This window comes from Drosophila serrata, unplaced genomic scaffold (assembly GCF_035046125.1).
Source record: "Drosophila serrata isolate PLE 108 unplaced genomic scaffold, ASM3504612v1 contig_240, whole genome shotgun sequence".
Lineage (NCBI taxonomy): Eukaryota > Metazoa > Arthropoda > Insecta > Diptera > Drosophilidae > Drosophila > Drosophila serrata.
In genome coordinates, this window is record NW_028257138.1 from 2,834,904 (window position 1) to 2,854,928 (window position 20,025).

The following is a 20,025-nucleotide window of genomic DNA, read 5'->3' on the forward strand; positions in this document are numbered from 1 at the left end:
TTTCCCCTGATTTTTTCTGGCTTTTTCTGCTTTTTCTGCCGATTAAGCGACGCAAAGTGAATGCAGGCAGAAGCGCCGCTCGCCGGTTAGGTATACGCCGCGTGGGCTCCACAAAAGCTGAGCCCCAAAATGCGCACAAGCCGCTTCATGTCATCCCCAGCTCAGTTCCGGATGGAAATGAGGTGGCTTTTGGCAGGAAAAGCGGCGGGAAAGTCTGAGGAGGAGGAGGAGCAGCATCATCCCAGCCATATTTACATGGCACTCCACTTTCTATGGCGCCGCCGGCAAGGAATATTCTAAAATGCTTCGTGTGAAAATAATTTCACGGCAGGAAAAACAAGGTTAGAGAGTGAAGCCAAGGACCAAGGCGACTAGAAGTATATCCTGGATTTGGTGGATTTTTTTGTTGTAATATTTATATAAATAAGAAGAGTCCCTAAATAGTTGAAGTTCTGTGTTAATTTGTGAGTAAACTGATGCTACATATCCCCCGTAATTCATCATTATTTAAATTCAATTTAATCAAATATTTTCTTCTAAGCTACGTGCTCTGTTTAATCTAAATATTTACTAATTACCTAGCTAATTACATATTGGTTCAAGTTCAAACAAAACATATTTGTAACCAAGCTGAAAACCATATTTAGATTCCCAGAAAAGCATAACTGTTTGCGCAACTAAATGACGTCTCCTCTAATGACAGTAATTTCCCTGAAAACTGGGTAAAAAGTAATAGCAATCAACACAAAAAAACTAAGTAATTTTATACACAAAAGCAGAAAACAAATCAAAAGCAGCTGTTCCACCATGACGCACACCAATAAGTAAATGTGTGGTTCTGGCTTAGGTTTACCTAAGAATTACTCCCCCCCAAACGCAGACTTCTGTTTGATCTCTGACGTCACTGAATACCAAGCAACAGCTGGTTGTGCAGCTTTTCCAGCTTTTCACGGCCATCAGAACATTGTTAACTATAAAGAAGTCAGGTTGCTAAAGAGAAGGCATCACACTTTCAGTTTCAATCAAGCCAAGCAGACCAGAAAATCTCAGTAAAATCAAGAAAAATGCGTGTCCTAATCCTGATTGTCCTGATCGCTTTGGTGGCTGTTGCTGTCGCTGAACGTCATGGAGGACCCAAGGCTCAGCTGCAGCCCAAACCACTCGCAGGAGCTGCTCAGGATGTGGCTGTTAATGGCACCCAACCGTCCTTGAACAGCACCACCGCTGGCGCCACTGGGGATGGCACCACCGGGGAGAGTTCCACCGAAGGAACCGCCACCGAGGCCACCACCACTGGGTCCAGCCCCACTGTGGTTGCCAAAATCTAGGACTTTGCCTTTTTGGCTTATAACAACTTAACATTCATCGTATATTTATTTATATCCCATTATTTATGACTTCAAATAATAAATATGTCTAACATGTAACACAGAACTATTTTATTTAGTTTTATTTATAATATTTAATAGTTATTTAAGTAACGACTTAGATTTTAATAGTATGAAATATACTACAAAAGGCAAACATGTTCATTTTTGTGAGAGGTTCAACAGCCATGTCAATCTAGACAGTTTGTGTGAAAACCTTAGTCTAGGTTTAAACTATTGTACTTAAAAGTAAATATAGAGCTTATCAAATATCTTGTTTTAAATTTGTTAAATGAGTTTAAGAAATATACAAATAACTCTTTTAAACTCTGAGTAACATTGAAATTTTATCAATACATCAAACGATATTTTTGATATTTCAACTTTCGCATAAATTCTATCAGAATACGGACATTGGAGTACTAAAATTTACGACTTCAAATGCTGTTAGTTCTTATAATAACTATATATGTCATTTGAAGTTAGAGAGAACAGTATGTATATGAAGACATTTCCTTGAAGTTTTGACTAATGGTATTCAACTCCCAAAAAGAAAGTCTCAACCTCGCACCAACTCTTGAAAGAATCAATATACCCGAACTCTATCCTAGACAAGGAATGGATATCCATTTAGTAGTAAAAAGGTGTTACAAGCCCAGAACAAGGAGAACCGCTTAAAGTGCCTCGGGGTGGCATTTTCCAGCATTTAACATAACTGGAAAAGTTTTGCTATTTCCCTCTCCCCCCCCGCACCACGCTGGCACTTGAACATTGGTGAAAATTAAAAGTTAAATGCGCAAAGTCAATAAAAGCCAGAAATGGTGATGGCGATACTAACAAATGGAGGGACCAAGAACGAGGCAAATCCTTTAATGCCATTCGCATTTGCATGGCAATGGAGAAGGACAACGAGAAGGCGAAGGGAATTCCATTCGAGGACAATAGCTCGCCGCCTCTTTGTGTCTTTTGTGCGGCACTTGCGACGCTTTTGCCAACTGTTTGCCGAGAGATAAAACTCGGTTGAGCGCCGCCAACTAATAAAATGCATCCCAGCAGCAATCGCTCTGGGTCCTGAGTCCTGGGTCCTGCGTCCTGCGAGTGGTTTGCGTTTTGTCTTTGCCGGCTGAGTGGCTGCGTTTGCTTTGCTAATTGATGCACTAGGCCCTGGGCTTGTGTACTCTTCAATTACGGCATCCAGTATTTGGGGATCTGGAGTAAATGTCGCCCAACTCCCCTTCACTTGTGCAGTGCAGCTGCTGGAAAATCAATTGTGTGTGGAAAATATGCCAAGCTTTTTTAATTAAAAATTTTTGAAGATCTCTCCTAAGCACGGATGGCAAACGCATTGGTCCATGGATTATTGCAAGCATTCCATGTTGGTTCAAGTTTTCTCTTTTTTCATTTTTTTTTAATTGCAATTGAAGCGGCGCTCATTATACCGATAAATTTCCAATGCAAAATGAAAATTTGCATTTTAATTTGCACAAAAAAGGGAGAGAGAGAGGCAGAGAGGGAGTGAGGAAAAGGAAGCACTTTCCCCACAATAAAAGGAAATTAGTTTGCCATATTTTCCCCATTTACACTTTCCTCTTGCATTGAATCATAACGGGAAAGGGCAGTGCAGAGTGTGGCCAGACCAGGAGTGTGAGGCCTGCTCTTGCAGTGTGGCCAGAGCAAACATTGAGGGTAGCAGCGCTTGCTTTTAGCTCTAATTAGTCAATTTATGTCCAATTTGCTAATTTGTGGATGCTCTGGTGTAACTCCATGGCTACAGTAACGGACAACGGACAACGGACACATTTCGACATATGTATGCTGGTGCTGCTGGCCGGGCGCACACAGTGCGTATGATTAATATTTAATTGCATTTAGCCAGAGTGCAAATCGCAGATGTACACTGAGAGGAAAATAAACAGAGATTTCTTAGTAAAGAAATGGGAAACGTGTTAAATCTATTTAAACAATTTGATCTTCATCTACCAAAAGTTATTTTGATTTATTGATCAGAATTTTTGCCAAGATTAAGTTGATTTTTATGTCCAATTACAGATTGTTAGGCTATAAAAATTCCTCTCTTTGTCAATGTAGTACATGTTCTGAATAACCTGTTAAAATATGAACATTATGTATACTTAAAATCACTTTTAAATTCCACCATTCCCAAAGTGTATCCACTTTTCATATGTTTCCATTACGCATTAGAGCTTGCCATTTTCAGTGACCAATGGAAACCAAATTAAATTAACATTTACACATAAATATTGGTCCTGCAGCGAAGGACTCATAAATTGCATCCGCTTCGGACAGCTCACCCTGATGAATAACCCGCAAAAACCAATCCCCCCCACTCGAATATCGAATCGAATCAAACGACAGACAAGGCCATTAGCTATATTCTCCGCCACCCATCCACCCCCATCGCCCCCTTTCCCGAAGGGGTGACAAATAGACAAATAACGCAAACGAATCAAGAGCAGCTGCTCTGTGACGCAGATGAACGCCAGATGAATGGGTTTCTCTCTTGGAGAGCTTTGTGAATGGAAAGCACTTGGAGGCAAAGAAAGCACACGAGCTGGTGTCTCTGGGTTTTACCCAGCGACGAGCGACAGCTGTGGCTTTGGAGGAAGGTGACAGTATAAAAGGGTTGTGGCGGTGGCACTAAGGCATCACAGTTTGAACTCCTCAGTTCTCAGACAGACCCAACCAGAGAAACCAAACCCAGCAACATGCGATCCTTCATCGTCGTAGTCCTCTTGGCCCTGATCGTGGTGGCAGCCGCTCAAGGACGCCCAGGAAGAGGACCTCGAGGTGGTCCAGGAGGCCCACGAGGTGGTCCAGGAGGTCCTCGAGGTGGTCCTGGTGGTCCAGGAGGTCCTGGTGGTCCAGGAGGTCCAGGTGGTCCTGGTGGTCCAGGTGGTCCAGGTGGTCCTCAGGGTGGTCCTGGAGGTCCTGGTGGTCCAGGAGGTCCTCATGGCCCATGGGGTCCGCCATGCAACAGCACCACCACCACGACCACTTCTACGACTACGTCGACTAGCAGCACCACGGAGGCCAGCACCAGCACCGAGGCCGCCACTGAGGACTCCACCTCCTCGGATTGAGCGATGTAACACAGCTCGAAGCCAATCTAAAATCCATTTTGGCTTGTTCTCCTCCGCCGTTCCCTGGATATTAATAAAAGTTCTTTTTCATTCCTGCAAGAAGTAAATCTTTTTCACATTTTCACAAGACAGAAAGTTACAGGGAGAGAAAAGTTTGGCCAGAAAATAATTGAAAACTTTAACTGAAAACTCTTTGGCTTAAAAGCTAGTTTTCCCCTTATAATTCCTACCACGGAAAAGTCTTGATTTCTTTCAGTGATGAATGCAGGATGCCCGAGGCTAAACCAAGGGATTCCAAATCGAAATGTAACTTGTTCCAAGGCCGCTGTGGTGGCTGACAGCCCGGCGGCCATGAGATGTGACAATCGAAGGAATGGGAGGACGTCGACACACGTCCTGGAAATGAGGCTCCTCCTCCTCCTCCTCCTATGGTAAATCCCTGCTCGCCGTTGCAGTTTTTTAAACCCCATCAAAGGCAGAGTAGAACCGAAAGGCATTCTGCTGCCTCTTCTCCCAGCAATTATGTCAGTGGGGTAAAAAAAAGCCAGCTAAACACTTTATTTATGCAGTTCGCCGTCGTCGTTTGTCTTGAAAGTTTTCGCATTAAACGAGCGCCAAACTATGTGCAACTGAAAATGAGTTTTCGCTGCCAAAAAAAGAACAGGAAAAACCCTGGTATAAATACAATGTCAAGAGGAGAGGGAGATGGTACCAGGCAACAGTTGTCTCTCCAGGCAGGACTTCACACATTCTCGACATTCTCCTGGGGGAGATTTGTTGCTTCACCAACTTGGCTTATCCCCAAGGAGCAGGAAGTTGGAGCAAGTCCAGCTGGAGCTGCCATTGCCATGGATTTCCGCTTCACTCTCGACTAACTTTAAGCGCCTTAGCAGCAGCCATCGGCCCTTTAATATGTGAGGCAGAAATAGATCAAAAGTCAGGGAGCCAACACACACATTCGACGAGGAGTTTGGGACAAAGGCACAAGGACCCTGATCCAGACGGAGACGGCGACCCGTACATGGATACGGTCTCGGTCTCGGTCTCGGTTTAGGACTCGGGACCCATTGGTGGCACATTTTTATTGGTCATTAGTGCGAGCCTCTATCGGCATTCGTAAGCATTTACACATCGTTAAACTTTCATTTCCGGCAAATTAAGCGCATTTTATGTACCTTCCTTCAGTTCGGTTGCCCTCAGACTGGCCCTTGTCCTCCCAGCTCCCTGCTCCCAGCTCCTCGTCCTTGCTGAACGTTGACTGGGTCACCCAACCGATGGTCGTCGGTGTCAGCAGAATGACCACAACAAATGCACACTGGGAGAAAAATGCCCAAGAACTTTTGAGATTTATTTAGGCAATGGTAAAAGATATTACCACTTTGTATATATGAACAATTGGTTAATATTCTGTTTAAAATGTTACAAATTAAAAATTAATTTACTTAAGGCACTAGAAATAAGAATATTTCCCTCAATGCAGAGGAACCCGGCTCAACCTAGGCTCGTGCCTGGTCTTGAGCATATTTAATGGACGGACAAGCAAAGGGGCCCCGCCTCCGGGCGTGTCCCTTTCATTGTTTGTCTTTCAATCGAAAGTCAATAGCAAGGACTTTCCGCCATTCACATTCACCAAAGGAGTATAAAAGCAGCCGTTGCTGGCAGCTTTAGGATCCTTCTGTTCCAAGTAACATGTCATTCTGGGCAGTGAGTCGCGGCCTGACGCCACCTTCGAAGGTGGTGCCCATGCTGAATCCCAACCAGCGTCAGTTCCTGGAGGATGAGGTGCGCTACCGCGAGAAGCTGAAGCTGATGGCCCGCGGGGATGCCATGGAGGAGGTGTATGTGAGGAAGCAGGAGACCGTGGACGATCCCCTGGAGCTGGACAAGCACGACTCGTTCTATCAGACCACCAAGAGTCTGCTGGTGCTCTTTCAGATCATGGGAGTGATGCCCATACATCGCAATCCGCCGGTGAAGGATCTGCCAAGGACTGGCTACTCGTGGACCTCCAAGCAGGTGATGTGGGCCGTATTCATTTACTCCTGTCAGACCACCATTGTGGTCCTGGTGCTGCGTGAGCGGGTGAAGAAGTTCGTCACCAGTCCGGACAAGCGCTTCGACGAGGCCATCTACAATGTGATCTTCATCAGTCTGCTCTTCACGAACTTTCTGCTCCCGGTGGCCAGCTGGCGGCATGGACCTCAGGTTGCTATCTTCAAGAACATGTGGACCAACTATCAGTACAAGTTCTTCAAGACCACCGGCTCCCCGATCGTGTTCCCCAATCTGTATCCGCTCACCTGGACGCTGTGCGTCTTCTCCTGGCTGCTGAGCATCGCCATCAATCTCTCGCAGTACTTCCTGCAGCCGGACTTTCGGTTGTGGTACACCTTTGCCTACTATCCCATCATTGCCATGCTGAATTGCTTCTGCAGTCTGTGGTGAGCCACGGATCGGTTATCCTAATTAGGTACCTTATTTTACTCCTCACCCTTCCCCCAGGTACATCAATTGCAATGCCTTTGGCACCGCCAGTCGCGCCCTCTCCGATGCCCTGCAGACCACCATCCGGGGCGAGAAGCCCGCCCAGAAACTGACCGAGTACCGCCACCTTTGGGTGGATCTCAGCCACATGATGCAGCAACTGGGACGCGCCTACTCCAACATGTACGGGATGTACTGCCTGGTCATCTTCTTCACCACCATCATTGCCACATACGGAAGCATCAGCGAGATCATCGACCATGGAGCCACCTACAAGGAGGTGGGACTCTTCGTCATCGTCTTCTACTGCATGGGTCTGTTGTACATCATCTGCAATGAGGCTCACTATGCCTCGCGGAAGGTCGGACTCGACTTCCAGACCAAGCTGCTCAACATTAACCTCACGGCCGTGGATGCAGCCACCCAGAAGGAGGTGGAGATGCTCCTGGTGGCCATCAATAAGAATCCGCCCATCATGAACCTCGATGGCTACGCGAATATCAATCGGGAACTCATCACCACCAACATCTCCTTCATGGCCACGTACCTGGTGGTGCTCCTCCAGTTCAAGATCACGGAGCAGCGGCGGATTGGACAGACGCCGGCGTAGTTCTTTGGAATATTTAATGTATTTAAATGTATTTCGATTAAAAATAATATTTCTTATGAGGTTTTCTGGCATGATATAATTATAATATATTTTCTATAATTGTATCATGCTTTTCGGATTTTTTCCTGTATAAATTTTCTGCTTCTAAAAGGGAGAAATTTATTTAATTAATAATACTTAAAAAGGGTGAAAATTTCTCTCTATTTAATTAGTATAAAAATCATATAACATACTATAAAATGATTATACTATCTTTGAAAGTAGTAAACTCTTCAAGAATTTTAGAAGATGTCTACCTTTGGCCTTCTGTTGAGTTAACTAATCAGTATTTAACCGTAAGAAGGCTTTTAACTCTTACCTTTATTTAAGTTAACTAATCAGTATTTAAAGCCATGGAGGCTTAGTCTTTTCTGCTTTAAAATTCAATGAAAAAAAACAAAAACATTTATTTAAAAAATACAAAATCCTTAGTTTTCTGATCTCCAAGAAATGTGCCATCGCCGGAACCCGGACTACAGTGGCAACACCTACCTGGGCCTGCACTTGGGCACCGAGAAATTCCGCGCTTTGATACTCGACCACAACCTGAAGCCGCAATACTTTTCCCAGGTGCGCTACGATGCGGATTTGCCGGAATATGACACCAAACATGGCACCGTGAAGGATGGCGGCCCCATGGAGTTCCTCGCCAATCCCGTGATGTGGGTAAAGGCAATGGATATGGTTCTGAACAGCCTGGAAACGCAGGGCGCGGACATGCACTCGATAGTGGCGGTATCGGCGGCTGGCCAGCATCATGGTTGCGTCTTCTGGTCGGCGCTGGGTTTGCGCAGGTTGTGCAACCTGAAGCCCGGACTCCGTCTATTTGAGCAACTGACGGACAGCGCCTTCGAGCTGACCCGGACCCCCACCTGGCGTGACAACTCCGCGGACAAGGAAGTGCTCGAGATGACGAATGCGGTGGGAGGCGCTGCTGAGATGTCACAGATTACCGGTTCCCGGACATATGCCCGGTTTACGGGTCCCCAAATCCGGAAGATATTTACCCGATGTCCCGAGCACTACGCCCGCACGCAGCGGATCTCGCTGCTGAGCAGCTTTGTGACATCGGTGCTCATCGGTGGCATGGCCGCCATCGGAGTCTCCGATGCTTCGGGAATGAACCTCATGGACTTGCGTCGGAAAAAGTGGTCGAAAAAGTGCCTGGATGCCTGTGCCCCCGATCTGGCGAGGCGCCTGAGCAAGCCGGTTGCCTCGTCGCGTCTCCAGGGACACATCGACGACTACTTCGTGAAGCGTTGGAACTTTCGACCCGATTGCATGGTTCTCTCTGGCACCGGGAGCAAGGGTGCCGAGCTAGCCGGTGTGCTGGTGGAGAAGGATTTCATTGTGATTTCGCTGGATGTCAGCGATACGATTACCATGCCCCTCGCCGATGCCCCGCATCTGGAGGAGGGTCATGTGATGCGTCACACCACCCGGCCGAATGAGTTTATGGGAGTGCTCTGCTTCCGAAACGGTCTGGTGGCCCGCACCATTGTCTGCAACGAGGTGGCGAAGGGGAATTTTGAGCAGTTCTATGCGATGCTGGATGCCACGCCCAAAGGCAACAATGGCAACTTGGCTGTGCACTTTTACGATCGAGAGATCCTGCCTGTAACCATGGGCGTCCTGCGCTGGGATCCCACCATGGACAACCTAAAGCAGGAGTGCGTGCGAGGTGTCCCAAACTTTGAGACGCCGGAAATAGAGGTGAGAGCTCTCCTTGAGGGCCAAATAATCCACCATTGTGCCATTTCCCGCGAGTTGGGCTTCGGCTTGGGCCCGGACACCAAGATCATTGTGGTGGGCGACGATGCCAATTATCCCAACCTGCTGCAGATCGTGGCCGATGTCTTCAACGCGCCCGTGTACAAGCGAACCGGGCCGGAGGTCTGCCTCCTGGGCAGCGCTTTCCGGGCTCGGTATGCCTTCTACGAGCACAGGGAGACGGCCTGCAGCTGCCAATCCTGTCGGCAGAGGAGCTGCCGGGAGCCGAGATTGAGCTTTGATGAGTTCTTCCGCAACGTTCCCTCCGGATTGAGTCTGGCAGCGGAGCCGGATCCCGATAGTGTCAAGATCTACGCCCCACTCTTTGGACGCATCTCGCAAATGTGCCAACTGATGGGGGCCCAGGCGGCCCTGTTTGTCGAATCTCAAATGAAATTGTAGGGTGTATTTATTGAGATGGGTTTCTGGTATGTGATTTCTTCCTCCTCCTTCTCCGAAAAAATATAATAAATGTAACAAAAACGTGGCTAGGTCTAGAGGGTAAGGCTAGGACTGGCTCTAGAAGTCGGCATCCCAACCGGAGAGCTCGTCCGGCGGCTCGTTGGGATCGCAGGGGAAGCGGTCAAAGTATCGCACATCCGTGGGATGTGCAATTGGTCGCACGAAGGGCGGGATCAGAAGCTGGCTGGTCAGGCCGTCCCAATCGAAGCCCAGGAACCATCTGAAAGGGGGGAAGATATACATTTTAGATATAAAAGTTTTAAGTATGCAAAATTATTATGATGTATAGGAAAAAGATGGTATAGGATAAGGATAGGATAGGATTATGACTTTAGTGAAAGGGAAATTGGTTTCATATTCCAAAAAACAATATTATACACTAGATATATCGAGATTTTCTCTGATCTGGTTGTACCCACTTGTGCTTTTTAATGTCCTGAATGCCTCCCGTTTGGTAGCCAAGCCGCTCCGAGGGTACATCACGACAGAGACGCTTGATGAGCTGCACCGCCCAGCGGGACATGTGCTTGGGAAAGTTGATCATGTCGATGCCCTTAAGGATGAGGTTGTATGTCTGCATGGGATCAGGGGCACTAAAGGGAGGACTGCAGAATGGGGATAATTAATACCAATACTCTCCTTCAACACCTAAAAAACACTTACGTCCCGTTCAGCAGCTCGTGGATGAGGATTCCCAGGGCCCAGTAGTCCACAGCCCGGTCGTGACCCTTGTTAAGGATGATCTCTGGTGCCACATACTCAGGCGTACCGCAGAAAGTCCACGTCTTGGCACTAGTGCCTATTTGTTTGGCAAAGCCAAAGTCCACGATCTTGACATAGCCACGCTCGTCCAGCATCAGGTTCTCGGGCTTCAGATCCCGATAGATGATGCCGCGGGCATGGAGGTACTCAAAGGCCTGCAGCACGCAGCCGATGATGAATTGGGCGGCATTGTCCTCGAAGGAGCCTCGGTCGCGGAGCATCGTCCAGATCTCGCCGCCCATGCAGGCCTCGAGCAGCATGTAGACGTACTTCTCGTCCCTGAAAGTGCGGTACAGGCGGCAGATGAACGGGGACTTGGAGCTGAGCATGATGTGGCGCTCGCTGTAGATGTGCTCCTCCTGCTTGGTGTCCACAATGTGTCGCTTCTTCAGGCACTTCAAGGCGAAGGTATCGATCCTGTTCTGATGATGGGCCTTGACCAGCTCCACCCGGCCAAAGCCCCCGATGCCCAGGGTGCTGACAACCTCGAGATCCGTGAGCTTGAGGTCGGGGAACTCCTGCTGCAGCTGCTGCTGCTGCTGCTCCTTGGCCTCCTCGCCGTCTGGGCTGTGCTGGGCCTGCTTCATGGCCAGCATGCGGCTCTCATCGCCATAGTCCTTCTCCTTCAGCTCGCAGAGATCCCCAATGAGACGCTTGAAGGAGTCCCTGTCCAGGGTGAGGCACTCCACGCCCGGCGGCAGGGCAATGATATTTGCCGTCCGCTTGTCCTCATTGATCAGCGCCTGCTCGCCGAAGTAATCTCCTCGGGCCAAAGTCCTTAGCTCCGTCTCCTCCGCAGACGAGGGCGTCAGCTTCTGGGTCACCCGGACATTGCCCTGCGAGATCAGGAAGAAGCTGTCGCCGGCAGTGCCCTGACGGATGATGTAGGTGCCGGCGGCATAGAACTCCAGCTCCAGGACATCCGCTATCTTGGCCAGCAGCTCCTCGCTGAGATTCCTCAGCAGCGGCACTGAGCGCAGGAAGTTCACACTGTTCTCGATCCGCTGCAGACCCGTGCACATCATAATCTGCTGGAAGACCCGACGATCGAGCACCCAAACACGTGCCGCCTCGCTGAGGACCCTTATGGACGCCGTCCTGGTGCAATTGTATAGGATTGCCAGCTCTCCGAAGGCCTTGCCCGGCCCCATCTTGTCCAGCACCTTGCCCTGCTGCATCACGGCGAATTCCCCAGCGGCGGAGACGTACAGATGGGCGCCCACCTCGCCCTCTCGGATCACAAACTCACCGGCGGCAATGCTCTTGGAGTACATGGAGTCCACCAGTTCGCGCACCTGCGAGGCATCGATGTTCTTGAGGAAGTCATTGTCCATAATGGCATCTTTGATCTGTTGCTTGTCACTGGAGGAAGGACATAGATTAGCAGAGCTCTGAGATCCCTTGAAACCAACTGGAAACCCACCTGAAATCCTTGTCGTACTTGGGTATGGGTATGCTGTAGGACTGCTGCATGGACTGAACGCAGCTCTCGGCGGAGACACCCTGCTTCTTAATGGCCGCCGGTCTTAGCTCCGCCGCTGGAACCTCCAATGAAGTAGTAGCTTCTGTTGGGGAAGGAGAAGGCGTTCCAGGGGATGAGCCCGAGGAGCTCCCTGCCGTCGCCGTCGTGGGCAGCGGACTCAAAGAGAGCGCCTCCATGGCATAGGCCGGACTGGAGGGCAGCACCATGCCGCAGGATCCACAGACATGGGGATCCCTGCCCTGTTCCTGCTCCCCGCACTGCTCTGGCAGAGAGTAGAGCTTGGTCTTGGACTGCTGCCGAGTCACGTTCAGGTTTTTGGTGGTCTGCTCCAGCACGCTCTGTGGAGAGAGGGGGAAGAGTCAGAGATGAAATCAATTCTGCGTGAGATTCCCAATTGGGAGGCAATCAATTGCCGGGTCGTCGTCATCGCGTGATTCCCCAGACAGATTGTCAATCGCGATTCCAACTCAATTAGGGGAAGATGAAGATGACCTACTGCGGGCACTGGCATTCACGTGCTTTTCCGATGACGAAAGCACAGAGATCAGAAAGGGAAAGATTTTAAAAAGAGTAGATAATTGTTTAGTTAATTCGAAAACCATATAGGATTCATAAAAAGTCGGAAGCTTGAAAAACATTGAAGGAGTCATTTCCGATCCTATAAACCATATATATTCTTGATCAGCATCAACAGGCGAATCTTTCTAGCTATGTCCGGGGAAAACAATTTTTTTTTCAGAAATTTGCCATTTTCTGAAAAAAAGGAAAGGGGTTACATCATGAAAATTTGGAAAAATCGCCCAAAAATTCACATTTTAAATGGAGTATGCAGTTTTATTAACCTGCTAAAAATTAACACACGAACACTTTCCGAATTAAAATTAATGCATTTTTGGCTTAGTTATGAGTTTTTTAAACTTTGATTAGTTGATAAAAATTGTCATATAAAAATATCAATAAATATTGATTTAAAGTCTGAAACATTAAGCTTAGTTGCGATCGCTTTCCGATACTATCTTATAATTTAATTGCAAACTTCAAACTTCTACTTCCCGAAGATAGTTTCCTTGTTTTCAAACTATTTCCTTTACCTCCTGAAATATCACATTATTTATGTTATTTGTATTGAAAATTTCCAATTCATACCCAACTTTACCCTCTGTGTAGACCCTTCCCTTAACTTTCTTATCACAAATCCGCAAATAGAATGCTAAATTCTTTTATTTTTTCCCGGCGTTGACCCAAAAAACAGCATAGATAAAGCCGAAACAAAAGCCAAGACCGCTTTTGAGGGGCCTCTCCCCTTAGTGTGTAAGTGGAGCTAGTCATAGCCCCAGTTCCAGTTCCACTGCCAGCTCCACCTCCGCCTTCCGTCGAGTGTAAACAAAGATAAGCCGAATGTCAGGGCGAGGTGTTACCACCTCTCGCCCCCGTCTCTGGTATCCCCCAGCCGGGCTTTGCTTGTTTTCCAAATTATTTGCATAGAAATTAGCATCGAAAGAAAAAAAACACTTCGTATTTCCTTTCGCTCTTTTTGGGGATCTCTGCGATCTCTGTTTTTCGAGATGCGCGCGTGCTGCCCGGGGTCGGAACTATCTATGTTTGTATCTAAGAGATACAAAAGGGGTTTTGGAGAGCGGATTGGGAGGGAGTATCAACTGCCCCGAGATGGAGGTGATTCGACAATTAGCGATGCACACTCTACGGAATGAGTATCAAAGAGGTTTTACAGCTTCTGTAAAGATAGCTCTCTGAGGGTCTGCCTCTGCCTGGGGAAAATTTCCACCAAAACAGAGGTTTGGATAAATCTTTAGCTTGTTTTGGGTCTTTTTAAATCTGTCACTTTAGACTTCTGTAGATGTCAAGAGACTACAAGAAGTCTTAAGATCTCATTAGATCTCTCTATGTCTTTATAGGGTCTCTTATTATTATTATTTTAGGTGTCTTTAGATATATAAAGATCTCTTTACATATACTCAAGTCTTTAGATCCTCTGTCTTTCCAGGGCCTTCTAGGTTTGTCTCTGTAGATCTCTGTACATCTCTTCAGATTTCTCCCTGATCCTCTTACACCTGAAACTTTATCTCCAAGAAAATCAATCTACTAAAATCTTGGTTTCTTTTAGATTATAAGACTTCTTCCGTTTATTATGATATTTCTACCCTGTAGTGATAATGGAAATCACAGTTTATATGATTTATACGATCTAGATGTCTGCGAAGAGCTAGAACATTGCAGCTTTATCGCTTTATAGCCCCCCAATTAATGGGATAATTGAAATTAAATGATTTTTCGGCTTCTGAAATTCCCTCAATTTCAACACGGAAAGTATCTCTCAGTCGCGAGACTCGCTCGCTCTCTACCTCGCCACACTTCTCCTCCTGTCCGAGGCAGAGGCTATAAAACCGACTACGAGATCTCGCTCAAAAGTGCTAATCACTTGGCTCAATAAATCTGTCTTACAATTTAAATACGAGTCGTCGGAGGAGGCGGGAGACAGAGGGAGGGAGATCCAAGTACGAAGGCCTGGGCCTAGGCCAGAGCAGAGCAGAGCGTTAGATAGATACGGATACCTCACAGATACAGATACGGCGGCAAGGGCACGGGTTAGGTGGGAGTGGGCACAACTAGGGGTTCCGCGGGGTGTATCTGATATCTGGGCAGCAGCGTCTGAGATAACGATAGCCGAGGGCGGCGTGTCTCTGTTTGCAGATACTTTTGTATCTCTGCGATACACAAAGCGAATTCGAAATTAGTCCGAAAAAAATAATAGAAGCCAGAGCGTTCCAGTGGTGGCAGTGGCTCCAGCTTATCACTGCTGCCGGAGCAAACAATGGCGATGCCATAGACAGCGATGGATGGATGGGTTAGGGTATCCCCAAAAAATGCTTGAAATCGATGAATGGGAGTGGGTTTATGGCTATGGTTATGGCTATGGAGGAGTAACCTCTCACCTTCAGCTTGTGTATCTCCCTGTGCAGCTTGACTAGCTCACTTTCCCTGCTGCGCACCATCTCCTTGAGCGCCAGGACATCCCTGGTTAGATTGCTAACGATCGCCTCACGCTCCCGGTCGGTCATCATTGCATTGGCCATGTCTCTGGTCGTACTCCTCTTCCACCTGTTAAGTGAGCCTTGTCCCAGCTCGGGCTATATTCCATTCAGACGCTGTGGTCTTCCGCTGCAGCTCGCTGGCGGTGGGGTTTCGCGCGCGCGATTCGTTAGCGACTGTCCGTGGTGATCAAAGCGCGTTCTACGCGGCGTATACGTGATTTATCAGAGAGACAGAAAGAGAGCCAAAGAGCAGGCCATATCAGTGCCTGAAAAGAGAGCGATCAGCTGAAGAGAAAGAGAAAGAGAGAGTGTAAGAGAGCTGCAGAAGCCCGCAAATTAAATTTGGCTTTAGCTGAAAGCGAAACCCAAAACAAAAACCAAGCCACAAAAGCCCGGGCGTAATTTGATGATGACAGCTACGACGACATTCAGCCAGGCCAAGGGGGAGGGAAAGGGGCAGGAGCAGGGGCAGGGGCAGGAGCAGGGGCAGGGGCAGGGGCATGAGCAGGGGCAGGGTTAGAGGGGGGTTTAGGGAAAGCAGCAGTAAAATGGTGGGCAAGGGCAGCTGCTCGTCCGGAGCATAAAAATGAAAATGAAAATGAAAATGCGCAAAGCGAAATGGCAGCCAGCAGATATGAAAACGAAAGCTAAACGAATCAGCGGACAGAGGCAGCAGAAGGATGTAAAGGCCAGGATACGGGCAGCCAGGATGCGGTGGACCAGAGAGCAGGGAAGGCAGAGGCAGAGGGGCAGAAGGGCAAACCAGCTCACAAGGTAGACAGAACAAGGCTTAAGCCAACCAACTACAGGGAAAATTCTGTAAATACTTTTATTTCTTGCAGTTCTTTATTAAAATATATATACTATATATATACTATAAACCATAAATGTTGTAATAATATAATAAGGTTTAAAGATATATATATAGAGATTATATATACATTTATTTCTTAAAGAAACTTTTAAGATAAAGAAATCTCTATAATATTTATATATTTTATATATAATACTTTGCTGTAAACTATTAATTCTAAGGGAATATATTAACGAAATAATTTATTTCATGAAGCTGTAGCTGTAGCTTATATAAATTTAAGTCATCCTTTCATGAAGAAAGTCTTTTAACTTCATATTTATTAATTAAAGACTCACCTCTTTTTAATCTTTAGCTAATATACTATAATATTACTAATACATACACTCATTTAAGAAAACTAAATCATTCTGATTTCTAATTCCCCCTTTAAATTCCCTCAAATAACTCAAAATATGAGGAGCACTAAATCGCATATAATCCCCCTGAAAATCTCTGATAAAATCTCTTCAAGGAATCTCCTTTAAATTTGAAATTGAATTTCATTTCATTTCTTCAATTTAAGTTTTCGCTGAATCGTTCGCAGTGGAGGCCAGAGGAGGAGTTTCGCTGTAGTTCCGGAATAAAACTGCTTTACAGCCATAATAGAATTATAGTGGCCAAAAACTATGAAGCAGGCAGCCCAAGCACAGCTTTAACTCTCTATTTTTTGTGGTTTTTGTGCGTTGTCTGCTGGAAGCGAGGCCACGGATTTCGCTAGTATTCAGTGGCTTCACTGGATTCACTGGCTGCTGCCGGCGGTGGGCCACATTTAATGGAGACTCGCGTCGCATTCCGGGCACCGAGACAGTGATATATCTCGAAAAAGAACAGGGAGAGTGGAACGTGACAGCCTGAGGGGGGCAAAAGTCGCAGCCCAGACAAAGGAGCAGCAGGAGCAGGAGCAGGAGCAGGAGCAGGAGCAGGAGCAGGAGCAGGAGCAGGAGCAGTAGGCAGAAGGAATCCCAACCACAGACGCAGAACAGAAGGATTAGCCGGAGCTCAAAGGTGGGAGCGGCATAGCGTCACACGGGGCGTATGCGCAATGATGCAGCAAATGATCTATTAAAGCATTGACTGGCGGCAGGAGGGCCTAGCTCACTACCTTGGCTTTCGAGCCAAGATAAATTAATGCTCAGGCCCGAAGTGACTGCCAGCTCGTCACTCACCTCAGCAGGTGAGGGAGGAAGGAGACTGGAACCCGGCCCAGAAGCTGCTCAAAACTTTGACATGCTGCGGTAATTATCTGCAGGGGCTGATGCTCTGCTCTGCTCTGCTTCTCTCCAGCACCAGACACCAGCCTTCCCTCAGTCATCCCAAGATTGACCCCCATGGCTGGAAAGGAAACTTAACGTCAATCCCGCAGAGCACGCTAATTAATGGACGCTAATTCCTGATGGCTGGGGGATTCCCCTCTTATCATAAAAGTTTCTGTCGCGCATTTAAAAACAGAAGCCGAGAGCTCGAAGCTAAGACAACAGTTTGCAAATAAATACTAAAGTCAAGGGAGGGGTCAGGCAACGTTTAAATAAAACTATTTCCGGGGATTTCCCTGTCAGCAGTAGTTATTAGTTTTCGAAATTGAACAGAAAACTGAAAACATTTAAAATTGCAACTACATTTCGGAAGTATTCATTAAGCAAAGAGTTTTGCATAATAGTTGATGCAAAAGTTTAATTGCAAACTAATTGATTGCAGCTGCCGGAAGCGCCTGTAGCTTCCAACTTAATTATTCCCAGTTCAAGGGAAAGCATTTCCTGACTTTTCCCAGCACCAATTTCCCTGTAACCTCTCACGTCTCAGGGCAGGATTAGCAACAGGATGCGGATTTCCAGACAGGAGACCAATGCCAATCATTGCGAGGATTTGTTTCGCCTGCCAATATTTGCATAATGGATAAGATATCGCATGTCACAGATTCCGCAGATCCGTGATTCGCTTTCGCCTCATTCCTCTTTGTCTCTGTCTGTCAATGGGGGAATGGAAAGCCACAGACAGAAAAACATCACCACAAAAGTGTCATCAATTCTCGGTATTTCCCTTATCTGTTACTCTGCTTTTTTTCTCTGTGTGAACGAACTAGTGGGAAAGTAAGGAAAAAAGCCATTCGGCAGGGGGACAAATCAAGTGGCAATCTGTGGTTATGAGCGGGTTCCCATAAACATTTCCAAAAACCCGAATCCTGAACCCCTATCCCTATGCAGATCGTATGTAAATGCGAGGCTTAAGCAGGCTTTTTTGTTTCCCGGGAATGTCATCAACACGGAGGGAGTGAAGGGAACAGGAGAAGGAGGAGCAGGAGCAGGAGCAGATGACAACTAGGACATCACTAGGGATGTACATATATTGACCTCTGATAAGAGGTGCGATTTGATAAATCGAAAGAACTAAAGCGCTTTATATTATATAGGAAGTATTGAAAGGTTCTAATATCACAAAAATTAAATTATGACATATTAAAACCCAAAGTATTGAATAAGTTGTATAGTTTTATAATAGTTTAAATCATATTTAGGCTTGTTGTAAATATTATAATTTCAATATATTATACATATATATATATTCTATCATCTCTAGCCAGCTTACAACAAGAGAGGGGTTACAATGAGATAAACGAAACCAATTTTTTACATTATTTTATTCCATTGCGAGTGGGCAAGGAAAGACTCTACCACACCCCATTTCCGACTTCTCCTACTGTAAGCCGACTCCCCTCTGGGGATCGCTGCCATATCTTATCGCCTTATCATCAACACAACACAACACAACACAACACAACACAACATAACATTCGTTCGTGTAGTTATTCAATTAAAATCGGTGAATCCACTCTCCCTCCTTCCAGTTGCTGCCGTGGCGGAAAGGCCAAAGTGTACGCTGGGGATTAATTCGGGACACGGCGGACCAGGTGGATGGAATGGAAAGGTCCTTGTGGCTGCCATTATCTTTGGCTTTGGCCTGGCGAGGACTTGACCTGCCAGGCCTGGCAGCCATTCATCCTCAGCCTTTGTTGTTGGTGTTCTCCTCGCATTCGTATCTCAGTTATTGCCTTTGTGGGCTACCCATTAAATCGAAGGGTTTTTTAGGAAGCATTTCCGACTAACGGAAAATAGCAAATAATATTAACTAAAAGAGTGCTGGGAATAATACCAAAGAATCAGCATAAAGTAATTTTCATAGGTAACTCATGCGTCGACTCCCTCGCTTTTCCGGAGTCCTTTTGCCTCGTCCTTTGTTCGTTTTTTGTGCCTGTTTTATCCCCGGCAAGATAAATGTAACATGTTTGCTTTGCCACAACAGCAGAAAAAAAGTAAGGGAAAAAGAATGAAATCCCTGCCCCCTTCACCACGCCTCCAGGAATAATAAACCATCAGCGGACAATGCATCATGTGGTGGGCAGGGGCAGGTCAGGTGGCCACCGGATAATTCCATGGGCATTACCCTCCATGTTCCGGCTAATTCTCCGATTCTGATTCTGATTTTCCGCCTGCTTGTAATGGAGATCGCGTGGAAATGCTGCCGATGTCCTCACACATCCAAAGCCAAGCAGCTGGAAAATGAATGAAAAGTTCCATTACTTACCGAAAACTTTTTCACTTTGCCTCTCGCATAATGGCAATGGTGCCTGCAAGGAAACGTTTTCCCAAGATGCAATCTCGCACAGGCACGCCTCTCCCGGATTGCTTTCTCCCCCCCCCCAGGATGGGGGTAGTATCCTGGCAAGAATCCCTTCTTATGCATAGTCTCAGGATGCATGCCTTCTTGGCCCTTTCTTTCGTCCATCGGTCCTTCGGACACACGAAAATGAAAAGAGCACCGAAATTTGTTGCAGATAAATTTAGATTTTCCAACTGGTTTAAGGGGGCAAAAACGAAACACTTGCAGAAAAATACTGGTGTGTAATGGAAAATTTAATTAAATATATTAAATTATTTTAGGTGACGGGAATAGAGTGTGTATTTTACGATTATAATATCTTTAATCCTAATAAGGTTCATGGTAGAACAAGAAAGGAAACTAGCTTCGAACTATTATCGACCA

General features: G+C 46.6%; 4 protein-coding genes across 5 annotated transcripts in view; 3 read left to right on the forward strand and 1 right to left on the reverse strand.

The window, feature by feature from the left end:
• dock (SH2/SH3 adaptor protein dock) overlaps window positions 1-20,025 on the forward strand; it is an 86,571-nt gene that overhangs the window by 7,062 nt on the left and 59,484 nt on the right. The gene's annotated exons all lie outside the window — the stretch shown is intronic.
• Window positions 6,116-7,998, forward strand: Gr21a (Gustatory receptor 21a). Its single transcript, XM_020945219.2, has 2 exons — window positions 6,116-6,909; window positions 6,971-7,998. Exons 1-2 carry the CDS (start codon window positions 6,158-6,160, stop codon window positions 7,560-7,562), a joined length of 1,344 nt encoding a protein of 447 aa, XP_020800878.1. The 5' UTR covers window positions 6,116-6,157; the 3' UTR covers window positions 7,563-7,998.
• LOC110178189 (xylulose kinase) lies at window positions 7,931-9,858 on the forward strand. The gene has a single exon (XM_020945224.2). It carries the CDS (start codon window positions 8,052-8,054, stop codon window positions 9,771-9,773), a length of 1,722 nt encoding a protein of 573 aa, XP_020800883.2. The 5' UTR covers window positions 7,931-8,051; the 3' UTR covers window positions 9,774-9,858.
• Pkg21D (Protein kinase, cGMP-dependent at 21D) overlaps window positions 9,763-20,025 on the reverse strand; it is a 202,304-nt gene continuing 192,041 nt past the window's right edge. Inside the window, exons 1-5 of one of the 2 annotated variants that reach the window (XM_020945223.2) lie at window positions 15,033-15,314; window positions 12,019-12,416; window positions 10,497-11,957; window positions 10,253-10,438; window positions 9,763-10,053 (exon numbers count right to left, since the gene is read on the reverse strand). In XM_020945223.2, coding sequence (XP_020800882.2) covers window positions 9,891-10,053; window positions 10,253-10,438; window positions 10,497-11,957; window positions 12,019-12,416; window positions 15,033-15,173 — 2,349 coding nt within the window. In that variant the 5' untranslated portion in view covers window positions 15,174-15,314 and the 3' untranslated portion in view covers window positions 9,763-9,890. Of the gene's footprint in view, window positions 10,054-10,252; window positions 10,439-10,496; window positions 11,958-12,018; window positions 12,417-15,032; window positions 15,315-20,025 lie in introns of those variants that run through there. The other variant, XM_086830508.1, reaches the window with a different exon arrangement.

What these genes read in the sequence shown, in the direction of transcription:
- LOC110178189 (XM_020945224.2), top strand. Translation starts at nt 8,052, where the DNA reads ATGTGCCATCGCCGGAACCCGGACTACAGTGGCAACACCTACCTGGGC.
- Gr21a (XM_020945219.2), top strand. Translation starts at nt 6,158, where the DNA reads ATGTCATTCTGGGCAGTGAGTCGCGGCCTGACGCCACCTTCGAAGGTG. An exon ending in AATTGCTTCTGCAGTCTGTG is followed by an intron (nt 6,910 to 6,970) that starts GTGAGCCACGGA and finishes CCCTTCCCCCAG; the next exon opens with GTACATCAATTGCAATGCCT.